The sequence below is a fragment of the Rhopilema esculentum genome, chromosome 16 (genome assembly GCF_057945365.1).
Source record: "Rhopilema esculentum isolate cy_ngs chromosome 16, ASM5794536v1, whole genome shotgun sequence".
NCBI classification, from domain to species: Eukaryota; Metazoa; Cnidaria; class Scyphozoa; order Rhizostomeae; family Rhizostomatidae; genus Rhopilema; species Rhopilema esculentum.
Window position 1 is genome coordinate 512,479 of NC_142830.1, and position 27,449 is coordinate 539,927.

Consider the following 27,449-nt stretch of genomic DNA (forward strand, 5'->3'; position numbering starts at 1 on the left):
ATCTTTTTCAGATTGTGGCAGTTCAATTTCCAAAGCAGTTGAGATCGAATCAAATTTAGCTATCTTAAAAACAGATATCTGATTTCGTTGTTGGCAGACAAAATTGTTTAAACTCGAATAATCCGGGTGAACTTGATGATATTTGGGCGGGAAAACTGCCTACTGCAGCTGGTTGTCATGTTGGACCAATACATGCGCATATATAACGGGGGTTGCTTCATTTGACTCCTGATTCAGTTCTTAATCGCGCGAAGAGTTTGCTTGTTTCTAACCATCGTCAGAGAACTATACCGTTAGATTTTGGCCACATCCAAGAAGTGTTAACTGAAAAATTTTTAAACATAGCGAGCCATTTTGGTATACGTATATTTTTAGCGGTACGAGCCACAAAGAAACTGCTAAAAGTTATGGAAGACATAGATTTGTCGAACGAGGCTGAAGAATCGCCAGAAACGACCGATGTTTGAATCGTCATATTTCAGTCCTGTGGAACATGGTATCATTATTGCAATTTACATGTTGATAATAGCAGTATGTCTGCTTGGGAGCTGCCTCGTATGGGTCGTCGTATTAAACAAGCCACAACTACGCAGTCCAATGAACTACCTCTTGCTCAACATGAGTATGTCAGATATCGTGTCATCCCTTTCACTCTACCCTTACCTGTTCATCGTCGATCCAACAAAACTTACAAGTTCAAACGTTATTCTCTCAAAGTTGTGCATGTTGACGGAAGGTCTGACTCCATTTTTTGTTGCCTCCGCGACGTCGCTGCTCACACTTTGCGCAATTGGCTTCAACCGGTACATGGCAGTAAAGTATCCAATAGACCAAAGTTTGCGTATGGGGAGGAAATCTGTCTTGATATTCAGTGGGCTTGCATGGATTTTTGGGCTTGTTTGCATGATTCCTGGAATGATATCCTTCAAATGGGATGATAAATTCAAGACTTGTGCCCGAAACTGGGGCTTGATCAAAAGCACGCCGTACCGATTATCAATCATGCTTTTGGGTCTAGTTCTTCCCATGTCTTTCCTTCTGCTTAGTTATTTTGGAATATTTTTGAAAGCAAGAGAAATTATTCCTTTCAATGGACCTATGGCAAATACATTCTGGCGCACAAGAATGCAGCTTCGAAAGGCAGAGAAAATGCTCGGCGTTCTTATTCTAGTCTACATAATCTGCTGGTTCCCATTCATAACATACTGGCTTCTGGCCACAGTGTCAAACTTCTTTCCAGAGACTTTGCAGGGTGTGCAAAACAGTCTACGTTGGCTCCGCATTACTGTTCTTTTTTGCTCCCTAAATGGAGCATTGAATCCATTTGTGTATACTCTTGGCAGCAGTGACTTAAAGAAAGACATGAAGATCTTTGCCCGTTCAGCGATTCAGAGGGTTACTTGCAGGACAGGAGCGCGTGTTCACCCAGCTACAGAGGATAGAATTCAATAGGGAAGCATTTGGTAAGCTTTGTGAATATTCTACTTCTTAAAGTTACTAAAATATGTAAGCATGTACACTTTTTATAAGAAGAAAACTTTTAGAACAAGAGCCTCAAAATTGGTCAAAAATTAAGAAAAAAATTCAAACAAGCCGAGCCTAAGATTCTATAAAATGTAAAAATGTCAGATCATTGTTATCAAGGATATCTTGTTTATGAAATAGAATAACTTTTGCTAACGTCACAATACCTGAAAGATACCCATCCAACGTTTTTATGCAATAAGATATTACCTCGTGTTTACCTTTTTTTTAATTTACACCCAAATAATCCAGCTACAGAACTTCGAAAAAATTAAAAGCAGCTAGTCTGCACCGCAATGTGTCGGTGCTTATATTAGAAAAGAGTGTATTCGCAGACGAAATATGGTGCAGCATTTTTTAATAAAACTTTTGTAATTATTCAAAAGATGCACGTCTTGAAACACTGTTCATTCTTAAAAGAGATGCCTCTTGATGACACACGGGAAGAGTTGAAATCAGTAATAGCTCTTCTGAAATTGGAGCAAAATTTCAATTTGATTTGTTTTCCTATAGCTTAGAGGAGGAAAGGGGGAGAGTGAGAATGGTGTGAAAACTCAAAAATATTCTAACAGCATAACCTATAAGTCGTTTCTTTTATTAGGGATGAATGTCTAAATCCATGAATAACTTTGACCAACATGAGAATAGGATCGAAGAAAATCTTAACTTAGATTTACTGGATTAAACTAATAATGCTTTTTGAAACAGATGTCAAAATAGATAGAGATATTTTATTTGAGCATTAACAGTATAAACACCTGCTTTAATTCCATTAGAAAAATCAAAAGTTATAATACTTTTTAAATTGTAAAATACCCATTTGCAGGGGGTGCATTCTTTCAAGTTCTGAAAAAGGTTTGCGTTAAGATAGAGTAAATCTGTCGGGGAAGGGGGGAAGGGAGATAAGGTCACTCCTGGCATCTTATTTGATTAAATTAGGCTAGATGGTATCAAGGCTATTTATTCTCTTAGTTTTATCCTATCTTACTCAAATCACACATTAAAACTGTGCTTCTCCAGTCTCTCCACACTGTACTGCATTTAGCAACTAATCTAAATCCGCGTTTGTGTATGTGACAGCTTATAAAAGGATTTTGAGCTTATTCCTTTGCTTCTTTTCAATGTGTGATTAAAACTGTAAATTAAGACTACGATGTATATATTTCTGGACTTCTTATATATATTTCAAAATTTGGAATTAGACAGATTCAATTGCAAATTGTAATTTTTTCATTGCCCCTCTCCCCCCCCCCCTTGAAAACAGCCTTATCTGAAGGGGTAACAGTGCTTTGATAATGCGAAAATAAGATGAAATGAAATTTACAGTAGAATCCCGTCATAACGTACTCGGTTATTACGTGGTTTCGGATATAACGTACTGGTGTGCTTGGTCCCGGCAAAAGGTGTGCTTGGTTTCAGTCAATTTTTACTTACCCTCGTTACAACGTACTTCGGATATAACGTACTTAATACATTGGTCCCTTAAAGTACGTTATAACCGGATTATACTGTATTATATTTTTTGGCTCGTTTACACTTGACGCTTTTATCTAAGTTTAATGACTTGACCGGCATCTATTTTTGTATAGTTGTTCTTCATCTGCTGGACTTTCATTTTGATTGTTGAAATATCAGTAAGCAACATCCAATTTCACAGACCTAGTGCGAATTGAAGATAGCAGCTTACAGCTATTCAGACGCGCAATAAAAACATTCATAAGGTGCAAACCAGGAACAATTGCTGCTGCTACATGGAAACAAAACTATTGAAAAACTTTATTGTTTCTATTCCAAAATCAATTATATACAAATCTATAAACATTGTGCATAGAATCCAAGGCAAATATAGTTTTTGGAAACATTTAGAAGTATCACTTCAAATTGACATAATTAGATGAACTTCTTCCTCGAGTCCTGTTCGCACAGAAGCTTAACTCTCATGACTCTCTTGTTTGTGCGAAACTTCGAGGCTTCGATCATGTTCATGGCTCTTTGGAAACATTCATTTGCTTCAACGTACTTTCCAGCCTAAAAAAGCAAATATTTTGGTGAATGAGAGTGGACTGGCAGTAGGGCATGGTAACTAGCCTTGAAATATCGCAACTTTGATTAAAGCTGAACGGTAGATTACCACGTATCATTTTCCGCTTGCTACTCCTCAAGATGAATTCTATTGTTGTCAGAATCTTAACAAGTGAGTTAAAACACTTCAATAGTCATTTCTGACATCCGGTAGAATAGAGTTAAAGTTAGTAGGTACTGGGTGTGCCAATTTCGGAGTGCCTTTATTCGAATTTAAACATTTTACAGTAGATTATGGTAACTTGATCAATGCCACGCCATTTTTAAATACACATGAAATGTCATGATGAATTATGTTGTTGTTTTATTGACACAATGATTTGCAGAAAAAGAAAAAAAGTTAAAGAAATCTGCATACGTAAATGAGAGCCATTTTTATGGATAGTTGGTGCAAAAATTTTTACTTACAAATATTCGATTTAATTTGACTCAATATACGATGAGGAGGAAAAATCAACCAACCATTTCATATTCCCAGAAAAGCTCAGTGGCTTGATTTGAAGGTGAGATCGATAGAATTAAGGTGACATCAATAGAATTACTTAGTATTTCATTTAGTACTATGAGGCAGTTATGGACCTCGTAATCCAGATAGATATCTATATAATTGTATTTATCATTACTGTTTCCGGTTAATGCTTTGTGTCTTTGCAATAGGGATAGGAAATAAAGGAAATAGGAAGACCGTATTTCCAAAAATTTTGTAAAAAGGTGATACGATTTTTAGATGCTTAACAAGAATACTGGTCCATTTAAATATATAATATAAATTTTTGGTAAAGGTGTTTTTTTCGTATTTACCGTGATATTTTCATATCTTTCAGGGCAGTGACAATATTCAAGGTTGGTGGGGAGACCAGCGAGCGGAAATCTTCAGATCAGTGAGGCAATCCTCCGTCCTGGAGTCAGAAAATGTGCCCAATGATATATTCCTTGCAAGCACATGCTCTTTGACACCAGGATGGAGAGTTGCCTCACTTATTAAAAACTTTCTCCTGCTCGTCTCCCAAACAAGTTTATTTATTACCAATGGTTTGTCTTCCCTAATTAACTAGCCTTGCTAATTTGACGTAGCGAGAAGGATTTGTACGACATATCATCCAAAATTCATGAAACTTATTGAAACTTAGCTTAGCTCTCAGATGCAGACTGCTAATTAACGGGAACTGTTTTTTCCTCGCACAATTTCCCTACCGCAAAGGATTCCTTGAAGCATTCTTATCAAAGCTGATTCAGTTTGATTGTTGTTTAGAAAGATGAAGCTCGAAGATCATAATTCACAGTGTTCTAAAAGTTAGATATCGAACCAAAAATTCACGGGAGCCTTTTAAGTTTATTGCAAATGATAAAGAGAATTCGAATGACACTAACGCTTACGATCAAAAAACACTCCTATTGAATGACTCACCGTTGCATAGAATGCGAATTTATCAAGGTAGCAGATGATTACAAGCAAAAAACGATTTTAAGGGCGTTATCTTTTTAAAAATTCATGGATCTTTGACGTCAAATAATTCACAAACGAGTTCAGAAGAAGCTACAAGCGACTGTTGGTTGAAAATTCTTTTGCGGTTGCATGTTTACACGAAAACAAGGCTGTATCTTGCAAGATGCCGTGATAATGACAAGAAAAAAGAGATAAGGGATGCTTGCTGTTGATCGAAATGATCCATTAAAGGATTTAAAAGCACTAAAAAAAGTCTTCTGTCAAGCGAAACATTGCCTGCTCCTGTTTTTTGAAGAGCAAAGTTCTTAGATCCATGATTGCAAAAACTGCGCCTTAAGTTGAATTAAGCGAATCGAGAAGATGATAGGAAGCAAAAAGGGGCTTTCTAACAAGAAAACTATTTTTGAGAATAAATTTCACATAATTTATATTCGGCAGCTAGAACAGTTGAAATGATCCTGCTGGACAATATCTCACGATGTTATGGAATCACTAAGGGTATTGGTTTTCCTGCGACAGAGAGGAAATTCTGTAAACTACAGGCTCAATGGCATCAATCTGTTACTTAAAATTCACGGATGCGACTGGCCTGCTAATTCTGTAAAGAATTTCTTGATCTAGTACAAGAACAAGATAGGTCGATTCAGTTTAGTCTTTCTATTCAACAAACTTTCTCAATCTGTGGTACTATTGAATGAAAATTTACTTACCCTAATCATAATATTGCCTCTTTGCTCTAAATGATTTATCAGACAAAGAAATAAATCAATGTCTCTCATAGCGATATTGCGAGCAGTGCGTCCGATGTGGGCCCCATACTTCAAAAGAAGAACCACAGCATCAAGCTGCTTCTCAGACAGTGCGTATTCAAATGGTTTCAGTCCTCTCAAATCCTTGTGGCCTATGTTTGCACCGCTATCGAGAAGAAGCTGAATGATCCTTAGGCTTCCATTTGCGCATGCGTAATGCAAGGCTGTCCTGTTCTCGTTGTCTTCGGTATCTGTCAATGCTCTATTCTTCAAAAGTACTTTAACTGCTTCGAGGCAGCTACTTTTGCAAGCTACCGCAAGAGCACTGAGTCCTTCCTTATCTTGGTGATTCAAGCTTGCTCCTAAAATTTATTTCAAATAAACATCAAATACTGTTTCACCATATCTTGATCAAAGGTCATCTGCAAGCACTGGGTAAATCAAATGTCATTTGCAATTCGTATCTGCGACTACGAGAATTTTACTAGCTTGGCTTATCACAAGAAACGAAAATGCATACAATACGCAAAAACATGCGGCGATGCAACGCTCAACTGGCAAAACGCCTCTTCTTATCGCTAGATATTTAGATTGTTTAACAACTTTTCTGTGTAAGAAAATTTTTAGCAGTAGAAATGACGAAAGATGGTTGTTTTAATGACAAAAATGGTATAAAAGGCATATGTCGCATTAGAAGTTGGCAAATACAACAAAAGTGTTTGGAGTGGAATTACATTGCTACCTGAATTTCCATTTCTGCTTCTTGATTACTGCCGTAAAAACTCATCCTCGATTCCATGTTTTGCACCAAAAAAGATAATTGTATTGCAGTGGCCAATCAGGTTTACGACACATGCCCTTTAAAACCCTTTCCAGTGTTTGATTCAGATTTGACTAATCTCAACATTGGAGAAACGTCTGCAGAAGAAGCAATTGGTTTAGCAAAGAACTAGAATTGGTTACCTTCCATAAAGAGACTATGCACCAGCTGGCTCAAATTATGGGCAGCAGCATGGAGTAATGGCGTCTTTCCTTCTCTATCCTCTGCATCTGCATTCGCATCTTGGCTTATTAACCACTCTGATATCTCCACATGACAGTGCATCGCAGAGGCAATCAATGGTGTTAGGCCATTTGCATCAACAGCCTCGATGATAGCGCCATGCTCAACCAAACGCTTCGCAACAACTAGATTATTTTTTGAAGCTGCCACGACCAATGCCACATTCCCAAGGATGTCTGGGATATTAACATCGATGCCTTTTTGCAAAAGCATTTCAACAATGTCTATTTTTCCTGCCTGGCAAGCATTGCAAAGGATTCGTCGAGAGACAAGGGCCTTTGTTTCTTCATCATCACCCTCTTCCCAAATCATTTCTAATAACCTCACTGCGGCTGCTAAATGGTTGTTGTTCAAAGCCATTTCAAGAAACTCTTTTCCACCGCCTGTTTCCTCGCACTTCAGCTGAGGTATCCGTGCCTTTACTTGCAAAATAAGATCAATAATTTCCACACTGCCAGCTCGTGAAGCCTCCTTCAATGCCTCCTGAAGATGCGTATCATCAAAGAGATCATGATCTAGCAGCAAAGACACGATTGCTGGCTGTTGCAAAGAAGATGCAAAAACGATTGGATGCATTCCGTACCTCTTCTCGAATGGCTTGAAATCTAAATCTGGAAGAGCATAAAGCAGTATGCGTCACCTCGAGGTCGTTTTAGATACAAAAGGCAACAACAAGATAAAATAGAATTCTGTAAGATTGAACTCAATTCGACAATCGACATTCTGATAGTCAATTTGGTCATAGCAAAATCGCAAAATTGTCCAAGAGTATGTTCATATGGGTTGAGATTTCCCACTCAGGCTAGACAGCCCATTCGGTTGGGATCCAGTCAGATAAATTGGCTTGCATGTAAAGCTGAGATTATGCTCATAAGAAAATTGGGCTGGCCAAATGGTAAGATCCCACTACTGGGGCGGTGAGATTCAATTAAGGTGCCATAAAATTTCTCACAGGGATACGATTCAATGAGCCTATGATGAAGAATGGAAAGATCCCATTATCACTTAAACAAACTTAACGAGTGTTGCATTCCTACCCCAACGCCCATGACTTCGCTTAAACTGTTTCCTTTAAACAGCCCATGAAAAAGGTTAAATTAAAATTATTATTAGTTTGACCAGAATGCCTAGCAATCAATTTGCGAATAGCCCGTAGCAGATACCTGTGTGCAGGAAAAGATGGTAGACTTCTGGTATTGGTCGATAAACGTTGCTTAGCTCCAGAAACCCGGCGGTAGAGTTCTTGAAGACCTGGGCAAATGTCCAGGCCAAAAAGCGGACTTTGTTTTCAGAATCTTGGATGTCTTCTCCAAAGCTTGAAAGCGCAAGGTGATAGGCGAGTTGAAAAATGTTTCTTCCCTCAGTGCTGGTCAGTGTTTTCATGTAGTAGACAGATAAGAGATTGTGTCCTTTACTGTGAAAAGTAAGAAAATGAATGAGTTGTACAAGTATGACGTTCATATTAAAATATTCAAGCGAGGATATCGTTGTCATCATCAACATCTTCCAGTCCACACTGATGGGTGCCTGACTGGTGATTGATCAGGGTGTCTTTTTGCTTACTTCTCCATTTACTAGGGCTTGTTTCCGCAGTTGGGTTTAGTGCTGCTTAGAGTCGTTCTATGTTCATTCTATGTTTATCATTCTAAGCATTCCAAGTAGACTTAATTGTAAAAACCTCTGTGAAAGTATTTAACTAAGTGCCCGCCTGACAAATTGGCAAACAAAAAGGTACATTTCTCAGCAAGTTCCCTAAGTACAAATTAAATAATCAGTAAAGGATAAAAGGTTGGTGAAGGCAAAAATTGCGTAACTTTTTTCAGTAATATTCACTTGGAGGATAATACTTTTTCAAAATCAGTCCTTCATTCAGATACTCAATACAGAGCTAAGCTATGCAGATTAACAAGAGACTCAACCAACACACCATTGGGGTATCTTTCAGGAAAGTAGAAAATAAGGGCGTTACCTTGGGTTAAAGCCAATCTTTAGCCCGTCGCTGCTTTGGAGCCACTTTCGGGTAGTGTTAGTTACAAAGAGCTTCCCTTCTGCACTCTCCGCGATCATTTGAAGGTCTAAGAGTTTTTCCAAGCACGCTTTGTACTCTTGAAAAGAAATTTGCTGACTGGAGCAGCTACATTCAACAACTTTATACAGGCTCGACAAAGTTTGTAGGACTTTTGATACGAACAAGACGTCTAACAAAGACAACGCAAGAATGCGATTTCGTTCAACTACAGCGAATTTTAACTTGAATAAATGGCTGACCAGCTTGATTTCATCTAATGAAAGAAGATTTGGTTGATGCATAATACTTGAAAATGAGCTTGATGAATATTGGATGGCCATGTGTGCAATTTGGAAAGATCCTTTGCTGAACCTCACAACATTATCAACAAGGCGTCGAATCTTTGCTTTGGAAATGCCCTCGGAGGCGATGATAGGAAGTTCCATTTCTGTAAAGCTGTACAAGTCACTTTGGATATCCCAATTTGCAACATTATCCAAACATATCTCTTCAACACCTTTGTTGCTGAAAGCCTCCAAACTCTCTTTGGAACCTGTAACAACGAGACTGATCCATGATGGCAGGATCTGAAAATTATTAGCTAGAAGTGCAGTTACGCATTCGTCGGGGCTACACTTTGTGCATTGATGTTCCAAAGCATCAACCAATATCAAGTACCGCCTTGTGGTCTCTTTTGTTGCAACTTTCGATTGGCAAATTTCATTCAATGGCTCGAGAATTCCCTTTCTAAAAGCCAACTCTGGGGTCTTTTCTGTAGTCTCAGCATTTATATAATCCTGAATCTTGCTATTTTCTGACAAAGCTTTGGTGTATGAAGCAAAATCTTTATTTTCGATAAGACATGCCGCCATATTCAGTACAAATTTGGACGTTGAAGTTGTCCTGCTATCAACTTGCGAGCAGAAATGATACGACAGCACCGAACTGGACAGCGCTTCCCGAACACGGCTCTTACGATGGCTGAATGAATCACTCCATACTATTGACTTTAAAAAAGTAGTTTTCCCACACCCATGATTCCCAACTACCACCAATGCACGTGACCTGCTGTTTCTTTTTCCAAGAACTAAGTGATGGACACGATCGTACAACCAGTCCCTTGAAACCAAAGCCTTGCCTTTTGTTGTTGGAATTAGCGGATGAAAATCTATTTCTTCAATTCCCTGTTTCTTCCGCGTCATCTTTCTCTCAAGAAGCACTAAAAAAGTTCATTATAAAACAGGTCATCATAAAATAACAACAGCAGGCGATCATTATTTGAAAACTGCCTGTGATTTAAAAGGACATCTTAACTTCCAATTGAAGGCTGATAATGTGAATTGATGCCTTTACAACCTCATAATCAAAAAGAGGTTTTATAAAGATATATTGATCACGATGATTAGAAGTGTAAGGAAGTGTTATTCATTTACTCTCCAATGAATTTGTGCCATGATTAAGATGAAAGGAAGTTTGTGATAATTTTTACTTTGTTGGTGGAGCTTTAATTTTTATTCCTAGCGCTGTTTTTTAACTGTCAAAAGAGTTTACTAGCCTCCAGTCATGATTCTAAAAAGTATAGGAAAAGTAATCAAGGACTTAATTGCTTACCTGCAAGATCTTCTTGGATTCGACTTGGTGACCTGAAGTCTGGCATCTCTGTTTTATCAACTGATTCATTGATTGCATCTGAGGATGAGGAACTAGAAAACATCAACGGACCACTAATAGTCGAATCGCTATCATCACTGGTATCACTGCCAGTCAAAGTGATTGTTGATTCGTGCTCAGATAAATTTGAATCTTGAAGCTTTGTAGACAAAGCCGAAACTGTAGTCAGCGATGTTTGGTCATCAACATTTAGGTGACTGGAGCCTTGAGCAATTAACTTTTTTTGATGTAAACTATTTCCTGAAATAATCTTCGGCTTAATAGAACCAGTCATATGGACCGGTTTTGAAGAACGAACTCTTTTCACTGGAAGGGCAGTGGAACTGACCCCATTTCTATCAAATTTCAGCTGTTCTCTCCTTCTCCTGGAACTTCGAACAAAGTCTGACGACAAGACAAAGTTACGATTGAAATCATACAACGAAACGTTCTGAGATCTTTTTGCGGTACTGTCGCCTGAATTCTTGTCCTTTTTCAATTTTCCTTTTTCTTTCTTATTTCCAGAAATCTTTTCCTTAGTTGTCTGGTTACTTGAATCAATATCCGAATGGCGTCTGGACCATTTTGTCAGTTTTTTCAACTTCCCACGGAAAAATCCCAAATTAGTTTCACCTTGAGATGGCGAAGTGGTTCCTGTCAGCTTTGAGCGTCGATGTACTTTCTTAGAATCGGAACCGTTGACTTCCGTTGTTCCTCTTTTTTTCCTCTTTTCTTTGAACCATGATGTTCCGAAATCATCTTGATTAACAAACACAACGGGTCCCTCGTCTTTCAAATTTACTTTACAGCCATCTCCATTACGAAAACTCTCACTTCCGGAAACGTTCCCACGAATCTTATCAAAATTTGCTGTCTTCCAGTCATCTGTTTTGTTCTTCAAAATTGCCTCTACACAACATTTGCTCTCCGTCCATCCCTCCGAAACGTCTTCTGATGACGATAACATGCTATCAGGGTTCAATGAATCTTGTAAAGTATTCGGAGAATGCAATGACATTTCTGCCGTATTATCGATACTGCAATCTTCTAGAAAACAGTCAATTGGACGAGGATCTTCTGGGCATTCACCGGCCTCTTTAGTCTCCCTCACAATTACTTCGATAGTTTCCTTATTCGAGCAGTCACGTTTCAGAAAAGCAATGCGATCAGAATCATTGCTACCGACATCACCTTGATCCTTTGTTTCAGAGTTTTTAAGACAATTTGGAGTCTGGATTGTTGCTTCTTGTTTCCTTTCCTTGTTCACATAAATTGTCTTCTCAGGCAATAACTGCCCTACATTGGATAGTTCATCTTCTAGTGAAGTATTATCGGTGAATGAATCAACGTCAACCTTTAAAAATACGAACATTTTTGCATTATCTAACATCATTTATCAAGAACGAAAATTGATACATCTCTGAAACCGAACACTCTCTCCAATCAAATAGCTGCACAGTATTTTCACGTTAACCATGACCAACACTTCAGCCACAAAAGAAAGAGACATCGCATTTCACGATAAATTCACAGCCCGTTTCGCACAAGACTTCTAGACTACACAATACACTACAAAGAAATCTAATCCTTTCAGCAAAATTTAATATGATCTACTTTGAGCAATTAATTGTTAAAACATGTGTAAAAAGTGGGTGTTTCAAAGCCAGTAAGTCGCAAAATCATGCAAATTGAAAATGCGCTTCAGTTTTGCTGTCTGTCTGGTGGCCTGGTTGCCTAGCAGCAATGTCCTGTTTGTTTATTCGTAAACCAGCAACACTTATTCATCAAAGTTTTATTAAAAATTCCTTCAAAGACAACTCATTTTCGTTGAAATATCGAACAACCGACTGCATGACTACCCACTGTTCCAAAATGAAGGGGATACTGCTCACTACATGAAACTGCCTAAGAAAACAGGGGGCACCTGCTTCGTAAACTGAAATTAGGAAGAGCTTGCAGTAGAAAACAATTGCACTTGAAAAAAGAGGAGAACCCTGCTTAAACACATCCGTAGTCTTTGTGTAGTTCATTAGCAACCCCAGGCTATAAATCCATCAAAGCCATTAAAGCCATCCCTCTCGGGACGAATACATTTGCACGCATAAGACCCCGGCGTTCATTTTCTGCAAGAGCAACAACTGATTTATATCGTGTGAAGGCATTTTCGGTCCCAAAGGAAGCTAATGTTGGAAAGAGGTTGATTTGTGCACCAGTGTATGAATTTTATTCATCTCATTGGTTTTGTCATTTTTTATGTGATTTGTGTTGCTTGGTAACACTTTCAGCCATTCTCTTGAGAAGATGGAGTCAAAATCATAAATGTTGCTGATGTTGCTCTACACAAATTGGCTAAGAATTTTAAAGCTTTGCATTTTGTTGCGCTATTTTAGAGCCAGAAGAACTAAAAACATCAAAGTATTCAAGGATAAGGAAACATTACCTAAAATTATTTCAATAAGTATTTTAAACTTGCAAAAAAATACGTGTAAATTGAAAGTCTTTGCAAAATTTGAAAGATTTCTTGAATTTAGTACGAGTTTTAGGTTCCAAAGGTCTATAAGTTGTGAATAAAAAGCTTTTTCGCGAAACTAATACAGCAGTGTAATGGGTCTCAAATACCATGAAAACAGATAGCGCCTTTCTTTTATAGACAAAATAGACCATGCTGGAAGACTATATATCTTGATATTTACCTCGTTTGAAATCAGGTCCACTTTCCATTTCAAAAGACTGCTTGAGCTCGTAGTTCGTCTTCTTCTATTTCTCTTGAATGCAGAAAAGTACTGTACCTCTGCAATGCGTACTTCGATCTCACTTGTACTTTTTGATGTTCTGTGCAGTTTTGTTGGCGGCTGTGCCCTTCTTGTTATTAGATCAAATACATCATCCCTGTTGCCTTCACAAAATCTTTTTTCTTCAGAGCTTTCATTTATCGATACAGTTCTGCATGAGTTCCTGAATGGGTGTTCATTGAAGACCTTTCCCAGTGGGCTGCTAGTCGACGCACGCTCCTCGGCTTGTCTGACGTCCTGTTCTCGTTGTTTACGCGTTATAGTTGTTTTGTTTTCGCCTTCCTTTTCAATTTCCTCTGCCTCGTGTCTCCCCCCAGGACTCTTAATCATTCTACTAATACAACAGTCTCGGTTATTTTCTGATGTTTCATTTAAATCGCAGGAACGAGGCTGTCCAATCGCACCCAACCCTTCGTCCAAACTGTTATCGTCGATTTTACAAGACTGTGGGCGATCAGACTCAATCAGCTGCGGTGGAGAATTTATACTACCATCTATCGCCATTTGCTCAAATGGATTAGCGTGAGTCCCAAAACGTCTTGGGCTGACTACGCGTGGACTTGATGCACCACTGTCGCCATTAAACTGGCACGAAGCATCGCTTTTGCTCCCGATAAAATGATTTTCAGCTGCAGACTCTTTTGTTTTTGACTGGTCTTTGGCTAGCCAAGTTGTTTTCTTCTCACGCAAATTCTGTAGCAATGCTCTCAAGTCTGAAATGTAAGAACAGTTATTGTCTTTCGTTATGTTTGATTTTATTTTTTTGTCTTCTTCTGCTACACCAGTTGAGTCAGCGCTACTAAGAAAACGGCCTGTGCTTCTATCATCGGGCTCGCCATCCCCTTCAAATTGCTTAAAAAAATCCTTTAGATGCACGACACTATCATTTTCACTGTAGTCACTCCAAAGAGAATCATTGCCATCCAGGTTTATTTCATCTTCTTCTTTGCTTTGAGGTGTTATAGCTGCATCAACATTCTCCATTTTGCCATCCACAAGGTCCGAATTTGCGTTTGAGGTGCCTGTTTCGGCAGAAAAGCACTGACTTCTCATTACCGATTTGCTCTCTTCTAGCCAGGCTGCAGCTTTTTCTACTACAGTTTCAAACTTAGACGATTTAAAGTCATCACTCCCGTTACGTATTTCCATTTCCTCAGAAGGCGAAGGTAAATGTGAGCTCATTTTAAGTCTTTCGAGCTCGTAGCTATTAAGAGATAGTGGTCTTTGCCGATGGGGAATACGGATTCGTGATTCAAACGGAGCAGTTGCGTTAGTACGTAGAGTTACTGGCTCAGTGGGCATCGCAGAAAAGCTGGAAGCTCTTCTGAATCTGATTTGCTTATATGACTCACTATTTCGATTCAGAATCGAGCTGAAGGACATTTTACGATCCACTCTGGTAGTGTTTTCCTCTCCGATCCCTGCTGCTCTTACCATCCCTTCGGCGCTACCGCTGCCCCTTGCCCACGCAGCTGACTTGTTTCCATACAGCTTTTCAGTTGACGAGCTTACAGAACTTGAGACGGCCTCAGAATCCTGACCTGAGAAGAGAACGAACATTTGAAACTTGTTTCAGTAGTTTGAAATTGAACACGATATCTTTTTGCAATGTGCTGTTACTATCAAAGAGGGGGAAATGGAATTTCAGTAAATATTTGGCAGAAAAAGCCACTTTAATCTCGTCTAGCAGGCAAACTATAATGATTATGGCAAACCAAACTCTAAGGTTGTGTAAACTGTAATTTGCCCTAAATAATCAAAGCTTTAAAAAGAATGGATTGTATCATCATTTCTTGAAATGAAAGCCAGCAAATAAAGAGCATTTAAACGGAAAAAATATTCTGAAACTGTGAAAAAGTCAAGAATGCTTTCCATAAATAATCAATATCGACGAAGCATGGAATAGAACAGGAAGCGTAGGGTTTTATGCAATGTCAAGAGAATTTCAAAATTGATCACAGTCCATCGCAGCCAATCTACCGCATGATTAGCCTTCTACCGAATCTACCGCATGAAGGGAAATAGCGTATTCCAAGAAAAGAAAAAATATTTGAAAGGATCAGATTCGTGCATATATGATCATTTCTTCCAGTCTAGTTAGGCCACATTTGTGACATAAGAATGTCCTATTGTTACGACTCAAATATACCGCCTCGTTTTGAAAAATCTTATAATCCTTTTTGTACTACTTTTTGACTTCAGATTCTAGTAAAGGAGCAGGGCTCGGACCACGAATTTAAAAATGGGGGGGGCAAGGCTAGAAAAAGTAGGGGGTCTAGGCTTCTTACCCCTTTTACTGCAGCTTTAAAACTTTTTGCGTTGCAAAAAAGTGCGGGGGGGGCAATGGCCATCCCGGCCTCCCTGTGGCGCGGGCCCTGTGCCTGTAAGTTCTTGTCATGCTAATGCCGTGAGAATGACTTTATGTCGACATAAAGTCAAAATTATAAAAGACTTTGACCGTGATTTGTTAATGAGGGTGAAAAGCTTCAACCGGTCGTCATGATTATTTTTATGTATGTTTTTCATAATTATCATATCTTTTTGGATCTGCACTTGTGAAGCAGTCAAGGGAATAGAACTGATACAGCTGGACATACCATTATGCAAGATCTGAAATGCATTCACTTGCTCAGTTCTGTTCTTTGTATCTCTTTGCATAAACGTGGTCCGATTGTGCAGTTGAACAAGACTCCTGGACCTGTGTCTCTTGTTCCACTTTTGTGTTACAATAGCAGATGGCGCTGAAGGTGAACGTGCTCTCCATTCTAGATATCCAATCGGTTCCCGTTTTGTCTCAACTTCGATAGTACCATTTTTTTCTGCTTTCATCCCTACAATGTCAAGCATGTTGAATAAATTCATAGTTTAAGAAGCTTCACTCAAATCATTCGAAATGTCTTTCTTCACAAAGGACAGAGTTTCTGTCTTAACAAATCAAAAAAGCAAAATTGTCGCCCTTCCAAATAAAAAACTTGTCGCCCTTCCATCAAACTATTGAAAAAAGTGCCATATTGGTATATTAGATTTGAAATGGGCCACTGGAAACATTTTTCTTCCCTGTTGTGATAGCATTATCCAATACGGAGTATAGGCAACTTGTATACTTGTGTATCTCGTATCACAACGCCAAAACAACGGACTAGCAGTATTGTAACCTATTTACTACCCAACAACAACAAAGACAGACCATTTCTCTCAAAGGCTTCCCTGAACCTCAAGTTAAAATTCTAGGTAATTGCACCTGTAGGTTAAGGAAAGCTTTTGGTAAATTCAAAACAAGGAATGTAATGTGCAATTGTTAGTACAATTTCTAATAGAACACTTCAATATAACACCTAGAATCCATTACTGATACTTTCAATCGTTCAGTTACAACTGATTTTTTCTTAGCTGGAAAATAGAGGTCAATCATAATACCGATTTCACCATCGAAAATTATCAGTTTTCCCTGTTTTAGCACTCCCTGTGGGTATTTTTCAAAGACATATAAAGCATTTCAAAAGTTAGGGTACAATAGGCACAAAGAGCCCCTCCGTCAGCTGCAAATAGGTTCTTTAACACTGTTTCTGAAAGTTGGGGCATGTGTTCCCTGTGCTCCCTGGTTTATACGTCTATGGTATTTGATACAAACTTATTCGGAAGCAACTTTTGGATAATTTGTACAAAACGTCTATCTATTTTCAAAATAGCCTGGCGTTAGAGCTCTTAATTTTGCTATTACTTGCTTCCTTAACACAAATGACTCGTATGCGAACATGTACGATGGAAGATGTACTGAAATATATTCATTGTTCTTAAAAAGGCATTGGATTTAAGCCAAGGCATTCAGATCATCACATTTTACTGGCAACGTTTAGAAAGTTGTTGTGTTGAAACTGGAATTTAACTGGTTTACTTCCAGTGTTGTTAGCCATAACAACAGAAAGCAATTTTGCAAAGAAGAAAAGGGTAAAAAGAAAATAGGGTATTTTGAAATATTTGCTTTAGTGTGCCCAAGGGCTCTTGTCTTCACCCTCTTTTGTTTCTGATTTATATCAATAAACTTCTGCTTTCTCTGAAGAGAGGCAAAGTGACGACGTATTCTAGTTTAGTAGGTAATAAACAAACACTGGAGAGTAATTGGATTTCAGAAACATACCAGGAAATTTTTGTACTTTTAAACAAGATTAGAATGCATTGGAGTATCGTCAAGACCTATTTTTGATCTTGTTGTCCGGTATGGGGGTGCTGTGGGGTAATCAAGCTCGCAGGGTCCGGCAGCTAGGACCATAACTAATGGAAAGTCAGATATGGTACCAACCGAAAAGTCAGAAAACTGAAATAGACCCATGGCTAAATGAAGAGAAATTAAACGAATGACTGCATTGCTGCAATAAAAGAAAATCGACCCTCCATAGAATCCATCTGCTTCTTGTAAAAAAAGGGTGTAATTCCAATTAGGGGGGCGAGCCATGTTTCCCCCTAATTGATCAGCGGTCAGCCAGATACAGTAACAAGTTCCTTGACAATCAATTCTTTGCAAGAACGTATACATTTTTAAGTATCCGATGGCCAACGGTAGTATTGATTACTGTTGTGTTCACACGTGTAGTTGTTTACAATATGCACAATTTTCAACGTCGAAATGTAAACTCACACAGAGGCTTGGTGGTCCCATTCAGGTAACGAAAAATAAAAGTTTACCTTCACGAGCTTGAAAGTTTGATAGCTCGTTCTGTTTTGACGGCAACTCGTAAACTCTGAACAGAAGATTTGTCATTTCTGATATCTGATGTTTTCTTCGCAAAAAGACGATCAACTAGAGAGTCATGTGAATTTCTGAAGCAATATGTTTATTATCATTTTGCAAAGATAAACAATGCCACGCGTTGAAATAATCAACAGATAACTACCTGGAGGCCAGTTAGAAAACAACCGTTGCTGCAATTCTTTTATCATGCTAACCCCTAAAGATCCCCACTTACAATCTTTGAACCATCCAAATGGATTTACTGACAACATTCACTTAATTAACCCCAGAGGATCTGAGTTCATCTTTAATTATATCCTAGAACGATCTCGGTCCAGTGGCTCCAGATTTCACAAAAGACTTTACAACGTTGGAAATCAAATTATAGAAACTTCCACACATCAGAAATCATGTCTGCAAAATAGACTGATGTCTAGCAAGCAAGCAAGCAGTATTGTAAACATTTTTCTTACGCTTTTGCAATTTTGGCAGTTTTGCATGCAAAATTGAACTGATGCCTGGTATGGCAAAAAACTTGAGCTCACCGATTTAATGGCAAAATAAGTAAAAAGGAAAAGGCAAATGAATGAAAAGTTCACATAATCGCATAAATTTTTTTTATCCCACTTACCAAAAAATATAGCATTAAGTTTTTAGGGGTGTTTCATCCAACAGCGTACGAGAGTTTTAAGGACAATAGAGCGCGGGGATTTTGGGGGGATTTTTCTAATAAAACGAACGAGTTTTTGCCAAAGGCCTACAAGATTTTTGTTAAGTTATATGACCCTCCCCTTTGAAACTTTAAAAAAAAGTGACATTAAGTACCCACATTTTTATGCACGAAATATTGGCTATAATGAAAGGTTCTATGATGAAAATTCCTTAAAAACTCTCAAGGATCCCCTTAGCAGTACCCCAGATCTCTTATTCGTAGTTCTTTTGAAAAAACTAGGATTGTAAAATTCATTAGGGTTATTTAGATATAAGAAGACAGGCACAAAATAATGATTGAAAACTATTGACAACTGTTGTATGAATCTTTATAGTTACTATTTTATCTGACTATCGATTAAAATCAATTGTTTCCAGCAATACTTTCATTTGCTTTGAATAAACCAGATAACAGTCTGAAAAGTAAAAGCACTACGGTACAGGCTATATGTGATTTGAAGCATACATTGCTTCATATTTTTGTCTGTTTTGGTAAATGATTACCCTAGCAATAAAAAACTTAAATATTATTTATTCCCTAGATCTAACGTCATTTTAAACACAATTAATAAAACGATATGAATTACATTACTTTCATGTTACAAATGGAACAAATGACGTCACCAGCTAAAATGGTGGACAAAAAAGAAGGGCTATCTCCGCCACGCCATCCACACTCTCGTAAAAGCAGGATAAACGCTCATCCTAGGCATTTTGAGCTATTTTGAAAGTTTACGCTGTTGTAACAATTTGCTGGTTTCTATCTGTTTTCATAACATTTGGGGGCAGGTATTCAAATTTTTGCTCAAAATGGGGGTGCTCATTGAAAAGGGCACTAATTGGAGAGAGGGCGCTCATCAGAGATGCAGTATCATTTCACAAGGAGGAAAAATATATGTGTAATTCATTGCCATCCACAAGATTTGCAATTATTAAATTCAAAATTAAAATCTATTTGTTGAAAATCTTCTTAGCTGGCAACAATAATACACTCTTTTTATTTTATAAGAACCATTAAATTTAAGTTCAGCCTGACTGCTCTTAATTTTTTTCAAAAATCTGGGGCAGAATTGTTTTTAATTTGTTTTTAAGTTAATAGGGTGTAAACAGTGTGATTGCTAGCTTTTTCGCTCTAGATAGGTTTTAAATTCTAACTTGCCAACAATAATTTGTGAGTGAGACAACATTCGCTTGCCGACAAGTTGGAATATTCACCGAAAAGCACCCACACAGATCCTTGTTTTTGAGATGAAACGTTGTTCAAAATTGCATTTTACAGTAGCTCAGCTTCAGCTTGTTCTCAATTTGTTCTTAACTTTTGACCAACTCTGAAGCTCGCGTTCTTATAAAATTGCTCTTATAAAAAGAAAAGAGTGTATTTGGTAGTGTGTTTAATAGTGTCTATTGCTTTCAGTGTTGTGTCAAGTAAATCAAAAAGTAACACTAAATTGTTTATAGACGTGATAAGCATGGTCCGCCTGGGTCCAGGGCTCACTGTCTCTAATGCAATAATATGATACTTAACTGGAAGTTCCAAAATCTGATAAATGTTCTCTTCGGGCCCTCAGTTTAAATGTTTTCATTAAATCATAGGTTAAGGTGGTAAGGACATGACAATTTTTGCGACTCAATTTCAAGAAAGCCACATTATTTTGATGCTAACCAAATCGATTTGGGAATATAGATCAAAACAGCAGAAGGGCTCAACCCCCTCAGCTCTGACAAAATTTTTGCTGCAGTACATCCATACTTTGCTCCAGTATAAAACATGAATGATTCGCCAAAGATCTTAGGCATGAAACATCGGTACTTACGCCAAATTTTGGTGTAAATCTTCGGAAAAATTTTAGCATAATTCCATTGGCGTAGTCTGGCTGTGCTAGTTTAAAATTCGAAAATTTGCTGACGTGGCGAAAACCATGCGAGATTTTTCCTGACGAACTTTGCAAAATGATAGGCCCGTAGTCATTGGGGGCAGGGGGGCAATGCCCCCTTTCAATAATTTGCAAAAATTGTGCTTGAAGATCTTATAAGCGCAGCTTGATCTGACAGTGTTTCGTAAGGCAGGTATAGAACTTTATTTCTTTCCGTGCCCCCCAATCCAGTTTAGCAGTCTACGGGCCTGCATAAAAATGAATAAGTTTTAAATGTCTCCCATTGTAAACTTAACAATAAAAAGAAACGAGATACAGCTGGAAGACTGAGATGTATTTCAAGCTTTATGCTCATAGAAATGTAGACATGATTTGACATCTAAACATAGAAAGACTCGTTACTCTTGAAAGTCTCTTACTGAGAACATTTATTTACTGTCTTCAATAGACACAAGAGGATTTTTTATAATTGTATTTCAAATTTGTTCAAAATTATATGTGTCCGAAATGCTTGGCTGGTCGCTAAAAGTTGAGAATAAGATCTTGGCTTTTTGGTAATTGGAAACTATTAGGGGATGGGGAATTATTGTAAATGAAAGCTTGTATGTGTTGCTTAGGATCGTCCTTTTGTCAAACTTGATTTGGCAAATATTTTAGATGCTTTTTCTGGCCATCTCTGTGATGTCATATTTCGAGATTTGTTCTTGAATTCGGATAGAATCCCTAACCATGGTGGTGGCTTTTATTTAGGCCCTGAATAATCTAAACATTTCACTCCTCCCCTGCTTCATTAACGCCTATGTTACTGATGTTACCATCTTGGTTGCTGCGCAAACAATCAATTAACCTGGCTGCTCAACCATTGATCGAAAAAACATCAACCCCTATTATGCTTTGACTGGAAAATTACATATTATGATTTTCTTGAATAACGTAGATATTTCTTGAATAACTTAGATATTTCATTAAGCTTTATCCTGGGTACCAGAGCCTCAGTGATCGAAAAAGGTGACCCCTCTAAATACCATTCGCCGTTTTTTTATCACTGAGGCCCCCCTTTAAAAGTCCTTCAGCTAGAAAACAATAATTTTATACCCCGCAATGTCATGATTTTCTCCCATCTCTTATCCTACGTCAGAATTAAATTTCCAGTGAAAATGATGCTGACCTGGACTAAGGATTGTAGGTCCCCTTTGTAAATCTTTTACAGTTACACCTGCGCCTACATCCCTGGTGCTTACTAGTTAGAATTAATAGCAACATTCCAATAACGTTTTAAGCCAGATGCAACAAACAACTTTGAGGATACCCGTGAACTTATTTTTGATTTTCGGGGCCCTTTCTCGGCGAATTGGTCCGGACCCTAAATTTGAAGCCAGTCCGCCCCTGATGGTCGCTGTTACATCGTTTCGCAATTGTGATGTCCTGAACTGTTGCTTTCTTGAATATAATAAAAGTAATCTTATTATTTTGCCAGGCAAGCTTCTAGTTCATGCTTGATTTGAATGGCAGACTATTCAATTTGATATTGTTCGGATTATCTTCCTGCGGCATGCAAATTACACTCCTTCGTGGCAACCAAATTGGCGCACTCAAAAATTCCAAGTCACATAAAATCACCCCAACTCACCCCACCCCACCCCCAAAAATTAAATGAACTTCGTGATATCAAAACCATATTTCTTAGAATCCTAGCAACTCCGCAGTGACACACCTGGTTTTTATTAACGTAGCTTCATTTCCCCTTTTAGGCAGGGGCGGCGTGGGGTGGTATTAAAGGTATTAGTCTAATACCTTTTTATTTTCAAAGGAAGGCGACTTATGGTCTCTGCGATTGCAGGAAATTTATTTTGCTTTTTGTACGCTGCCACTTTTTCACAACAATTTTATCGATGCGACCAGCTCTATTCATATAGCCAAGCTATATTTGCTTTTCTGTTCGTTGAATGAAAGCTTTCCTAATCCTCATTGAAATCTTTGAAAAGTGTAATCAATGCCGTAATCAGCAGCCCTGGCCATGGTATTAGCCTCCAAAAACTAATACACTGCGCTGAAATTTCTTTTGTCTGTTGTGGTCTGCATGACGTGAATTTCTCTTGTTGAGCCATGGTCGAAGAATGGGTGAACAGCAGTAAGGTATTAGTTTTTCATTTCTAATACTACGAGGGCCACTGTCAGTGGAAGGGACGGTGGAAAGAGCCCCAGCTCTATTCTATAAGGCCTCAGCTTATAGAAAAATTTTTCTGGAAATTAACTTTATGAATTTACGAAATGTAGCTGTACTTTTGCTAGCAATGCCTTTGGATGGATAATTTGATTGACAAAATTTAGACACTGAATATAAAGAGCAACAGTCATGAAATAATTTGTTTAAGCTAAAAGCAGTTGTAAAAGTTGTTTTGTATGAACTGTATGTTTTGTAAAACTTTGATTCTATATGACCGAAGAGTCACAGGCAACATTCTCACATTATTTCTCTCGGTTTCTCAAATCAAATGATACATCTTACGTTTTTTTGCTGCATTACTCTAAAGTAAATCGCTCGCTTTATCGTAATAGAATCTCATTCGCGGGCCAAAAGCCTCATGGTATTAGAATTAATGGGCTAATACCTTGGGGCTCCATTACTGGGCAGCAAACCGCTGTATCAAAACACGATTTCGCTCGAGTAATTTGCCGCAGCCATAATTCATTTGTATTTCGTAGGATCGATCCTTCACCCAAAACTAGTAGGATGAACTACATTACCACAGGGTCATCAGTGTCTGGGGGGAGACAACGGGGGCCAGTGCCTTCAAATAATTTTGTAAGATATGGTATTGCCAAAAGCTATTTTAAACCATCATATCGAAAAGGTCATTTTGCCCACCTTCTTAAATAAGAACATATAAGCTCCACCCCTGTTAAATAGTTTCAGGACCTTGCGGAGGGACCTTCTTATGTCTTAATTTCGGAGGCTAATACCAATACTTTTCTACTCCCAGCCGCCCCTGCTTTTAGGGGATCTGATTTTGCAGGCACCGCCACAAAGTAGTAGTGGCTGTGGCTGCAAAAAAAATTGTCCGTTCGAATGTTTCTTGAGCGAATATTGGGTCTTCAAACCTGTGCTAACAGTGGACAAACAACATCTTTCAGCAAGTCCTTGTTCCGTGATGTTGGGCGTATTTCGTTTTGCAATGATGGCTATGAAATGTTTGAGCGTCTATCAGATATTTTCACGCTACAATGCACACAGCTACTTATATTTTTCCAGAGAGGGAGAGGCGTCTATGTGCAAAGGTGGTAATTTCAGAGTCGGGAAGAAGGCAGCAGTGGCGCCAAGGGTGGTATGGGGGGAAATTACCCCAACTTTTGTCAAAACATGGTTCACATGCTTCTTCTAAAAATTTATTAAAAGCGCTAGGTAGGGGTAGATCATATTTTCTAAGGAAAATGAACTTAGTACAATGCACCGAAACGAGGTAAAAGAGGCGTGGTCTAACTGGCCACGCCCACAAACATCCTGCTCTGCAGTAGTTGGCACCGCTGGACGAAGCAAACTCTGTGAAGGCACGTCCACCTCTTGCAATATTTTATCGAGAGACAAGAAAAAACTGAATGTTATTTTTGATCAGATCAAGTTTTCAATGAATGTGGCCTCCATTGAAAAAAACCGAAAATCATAAACTGTTCTTGAGCAGTTGAGGTTCTCTATTAAAAGAACCTTTTTGAAATGCACTATCAACACCTTTCGAATATCAATATCCGAAGAAATTTTCATAGAGTGATTTGCCCCTCGCTTGAATTCTTGTAAAAGGAATTAAGTCGCTCACAAGCTCACCTTCTACAAATCATAGCAATTTGTAGAAGGCCTTGGTACTGAAACTGCATATTTCAAATGTTTGTCAAAATCTAGAACTAAAATTAAACTAGGCCTAGTGCCTTTGTGTAAAAGCTCGGTGCAAGCCTGCTAGGAAAACTGCGGAGGAGCGCCACTGTTACTGTTTTCTTGAATCTTGACCTGCTCCGCCACTTTGGCATAATTCCGCGATGAGGGATTCTTTTATTCGCAAAGCCTTCTTTTAATATCAGCTTTAGTTTTCTCAAATCCGCTTCATCCATAATTTATCATAGATTCTTTGTGAAAGTATTGATAAAGGTAAAATTTCCTCTGCTATTGTTTAAAACATCGAAAACTGTAGCGGTGGAATTAAAATCTACTTAGGCTCCATCTGAATTTTCAGCTAAAAAGAAGATTTTTACAAGAAAAATCATCAATTTTATTCTTTTGATCATAGACGAACTGTTGAAAATTGATCTAGGAATTTATTTTTACTTTAATAATCTCGCTTGGTTCAATTCTTGCAAGAAAACTGAATTCAACCAACACAGAACCCTGCTAAAAATTTCCCATCTGCAAGAAACATAAATATACATACGTTCACGCTTACGGTTGCATTGTGGACAGATACCGTCGTTACGCAAACACGACAAACACCTCGGATGCCCGCATGAGTCTATAACTCTTCTTTTTTCATAGTCATCGTACTTCTCGTTGCAGTCAGGGCACAAGATAAATCGAGGAACCCCGTAAGCATCCATCAGAGATGCGAGCTGCCCCGATCTGTCCAGCTTTTTCTGATTGGCATCATTCTATTTTGTTGATCTTGCTGCCAGTGTCGATGGCCTTGTATCGTTTATTGAGCGATCGTAAATACTACAGTTCAATGTGTATTTGTTTTGGCTCTCGTCTCAATGCCCACTGGTATCTGTTATAAACATATCATCATGCAACTTTGACGTCAGTTGATCAAACATTTGACTCCTTTCGCGAACAAATCCATGCGCCTAAGGTCGAACTTGAGTTAAATTCGTGAGATATAACCTGTTCACGAGGAGCATGCTGCTATGTGACAGATAAACTTCCCGTTCGATAGAAATTCACACTAAGACACTGCCTCGTGAGGCCATTTCTAACGGTCGTGGATGTCAAATAAAAATTCCTTCGTATTAATGTCAGACTACTTTGTTTTGCAAAAAGGCAGACCTTGTCTTCTAGGCCGCTGAGCACCTTGCAGGTACACATGAATTGAAATTAGACAATAAATCTTCGTTCTCAATCAAATAACAATTTGGCTGATGCCATAATGATCCATTAAATAACTCAATTAATTTCCTTGAGAACAATAACAATGGACCGACTCGTTGTTTTTTATTCGAAATTTTTCTTCGTTCTGCAACACAGATAAATGCTTACCATGTTTACGCATTTACAATGTGGGCGAAATCTGACGATAAACAAACAACGAAATTGCTTTATGATTCAGAGGGTTGTGATTGTTGCGATACGAACACCGCCTCGTAACGCTCAATTGAAAATCTTTCACCGTTTCCGTGCCGGTATATTGTTGCTAATTTCTTGACAAACTGAGCACTGCCAAGCTGGTGGGCAAAATTTTCGGCAACATGGTCGTCGAATTAAGCGAACTGCACCATGCATATTGCTTTCGAACACTGTATATCGCCTAAAATGTTCAAATGGAACCAAAACATAAATTCAGATGTACTTTGCCCAGTATATGCCGACCCATTTTTCTTCAAATACTTGACTTATTTTTATTTATCTCTTATAACCTTTAATTTCCTTGATGAATTGACACCAATTTAATCTCTACAAGGTGCGCCCAATGACAATGTGGAGTGAACCCAAGGCACATTGAGGCAATGAGATTACAGTACAGTCCCGTTGATTTTCTGGGAAATTTTTGGCCATGCGTAGAAAGGGGAAGCAGACCATGCCTCGTCGGAGGCCTTGCGTTTACACGGGATCTGATGTCTTTTTATTTTGGCTGCGAATTTGTCGTTTTTAACAGCTCTTTCAGGCTAAATTGTGACTGACTTTAGCATCTTCACGTTCAATTTGGACTGTTTGTTTTAATCTCAGTTGTTTGAAAAACGTTTATGTGCGTCATTTTCAAAAAGCGCATGCGTATAATCCGTGATCTCATCTGGATCCGATCCAAGATTCAAATTTCCTTCATCAAGCAAAATTTTTACAGCGTGTTTATTAAAAATATATTTACTTATTGTCTTCAACATAAAGAAGAATTAAAGAATTATAAAGAGAATGTCCGTGAGTGTTGCCCAGGACACTGAGATAAACATGAAAGGTTATCGAACCCAGTGCCCTATTACATGTGATATACATTAATATTATACAATCTGAATTTCAAAAAATTATGAGCAACAGTAACAGAACAAAATTAAAAGAAAGAATAGAAAAATTACATGAAAGTGGAAAAAGAAAAGGGACACGGCAGCTTCTAATTTAAGGTGAATTTTATGAGGAGAGATGAAATAGAGATTTTCAGAATTCATTAAAATGAAGTGGAGCAGAGTGGTCGGCTGTATTTATACTAATATTGGTAAAGTAAAAAGTTGAAAAGAAATTTAGTGAATAAATTTTTGCTTGGTTTGGAGTGAATCTCTTCTGGTATTTGGTTCCAGATTTTGATGACTTTTAATTTTTAGAGCCAAAACCCTGAACACTCTCATTTAAGTAGACGAAATGACAAGGCTCTGTTGCACCTATCATTATTGCTTAGCTCCCTATTTATCCTGTACAAACTAATACAACACATGACTTACTCTTAATATATATAAAATTCTTTATAAAAATCCACAAAAGGTCCATTAAATTGCAAAATTCTTTATTCGGGGCAAGATGATAAATCTGTATCAAACTCAGGAACGCCGGAGAAGGGGGGCGCGAGGGGTCTACCGCCCCTGTTACCTTTTGATAGGAGGGGCAAGAGGGGCAAGAGGGGCCAGAGTGCCCTTT

The 27,449-nt window shown here is 38.2% G+C and overlaps 2 protein-coding genes across 4 annotated transcripts in view; one reads left to right on the forward strand and one right to left on the reverse strand.

The window, feature by feature from the left end:
* Positions 1 to 27,449, forward strand: part of LOC135682498 (orexin receptor type 2) — a 35,997-nt gene that overhangs the window by 1,448 nt on the left and 7,100 nt on the right. The window contains exon 2 of one of the 3 annotated variants that reach the window (XR_010515702.2): positions 12 to 1,463. Coding sequence is in view for 2 of the 3 variants with exons in the window: in XM_065197417.2 (XP_065053489.1) it covers positions 460 to 1,452 (993 nt within the window). In the remaining variant the exon portion in view is untranslated. Of the gene's footprint in view, positions 16,267 to 27,449 lie in introns of those variants that run through there. The other 2 variants (XM_065197417.2, XM_065197416.2) reach the window with 2 other exon arrangements.
* On the reverse strand, positions 3,273 to 26,654 carry LOC135682491 (uncharacterized). The gene is made up of 9 exons (XM_065197405.2): positions 25,048 to 26,654; positions 15,913 to 16,146; positions 13,217 to 14,856; positions 10,485 to 11,877; positions 8,835 to 10,092; positions 8,029 to 8,279; positions 6,766 to 7,476; positions 5,764 to 6,164; positions 3,273 to 3,552 (listed from the first exon to the last, which is right to left on the reverse strand). Exons 1-9 carry the CDS (start codon positions 25,208 to 25,210, stop codon positions 3,415 to 3,417), a joined length of 6,189 nt encoding a protein of 2,062 aa, XP_065053477.2. The 5' UTR covers positions 25,211 to 26,654; the 3' UTR covers positions 3,273 to 3,414.

Coding starts and splice junctions, on each gene's coding strand:
- LOC135682491 (XM_065197405.2), bottom strand. CDS start 25,210: ATGGATGCTTACGGGGTTCCTCGATTTATCTTGTGCCCTGACTGCAAC. Junction 14,857..15,912: donor ATTTCAGATCTTGCATAATG/GTATGTCCAGCT, acceptor TTCTCTTCTCAG/GTCAGGATTCTGAGGCCGTC. Junction 7,477..8,028: donor CCATCTTTTCCTGCACACAG/GTATCTGCTACG, acceptor ATGCTCTTCCAG/ATTTAGATTTCAAGCCATTC.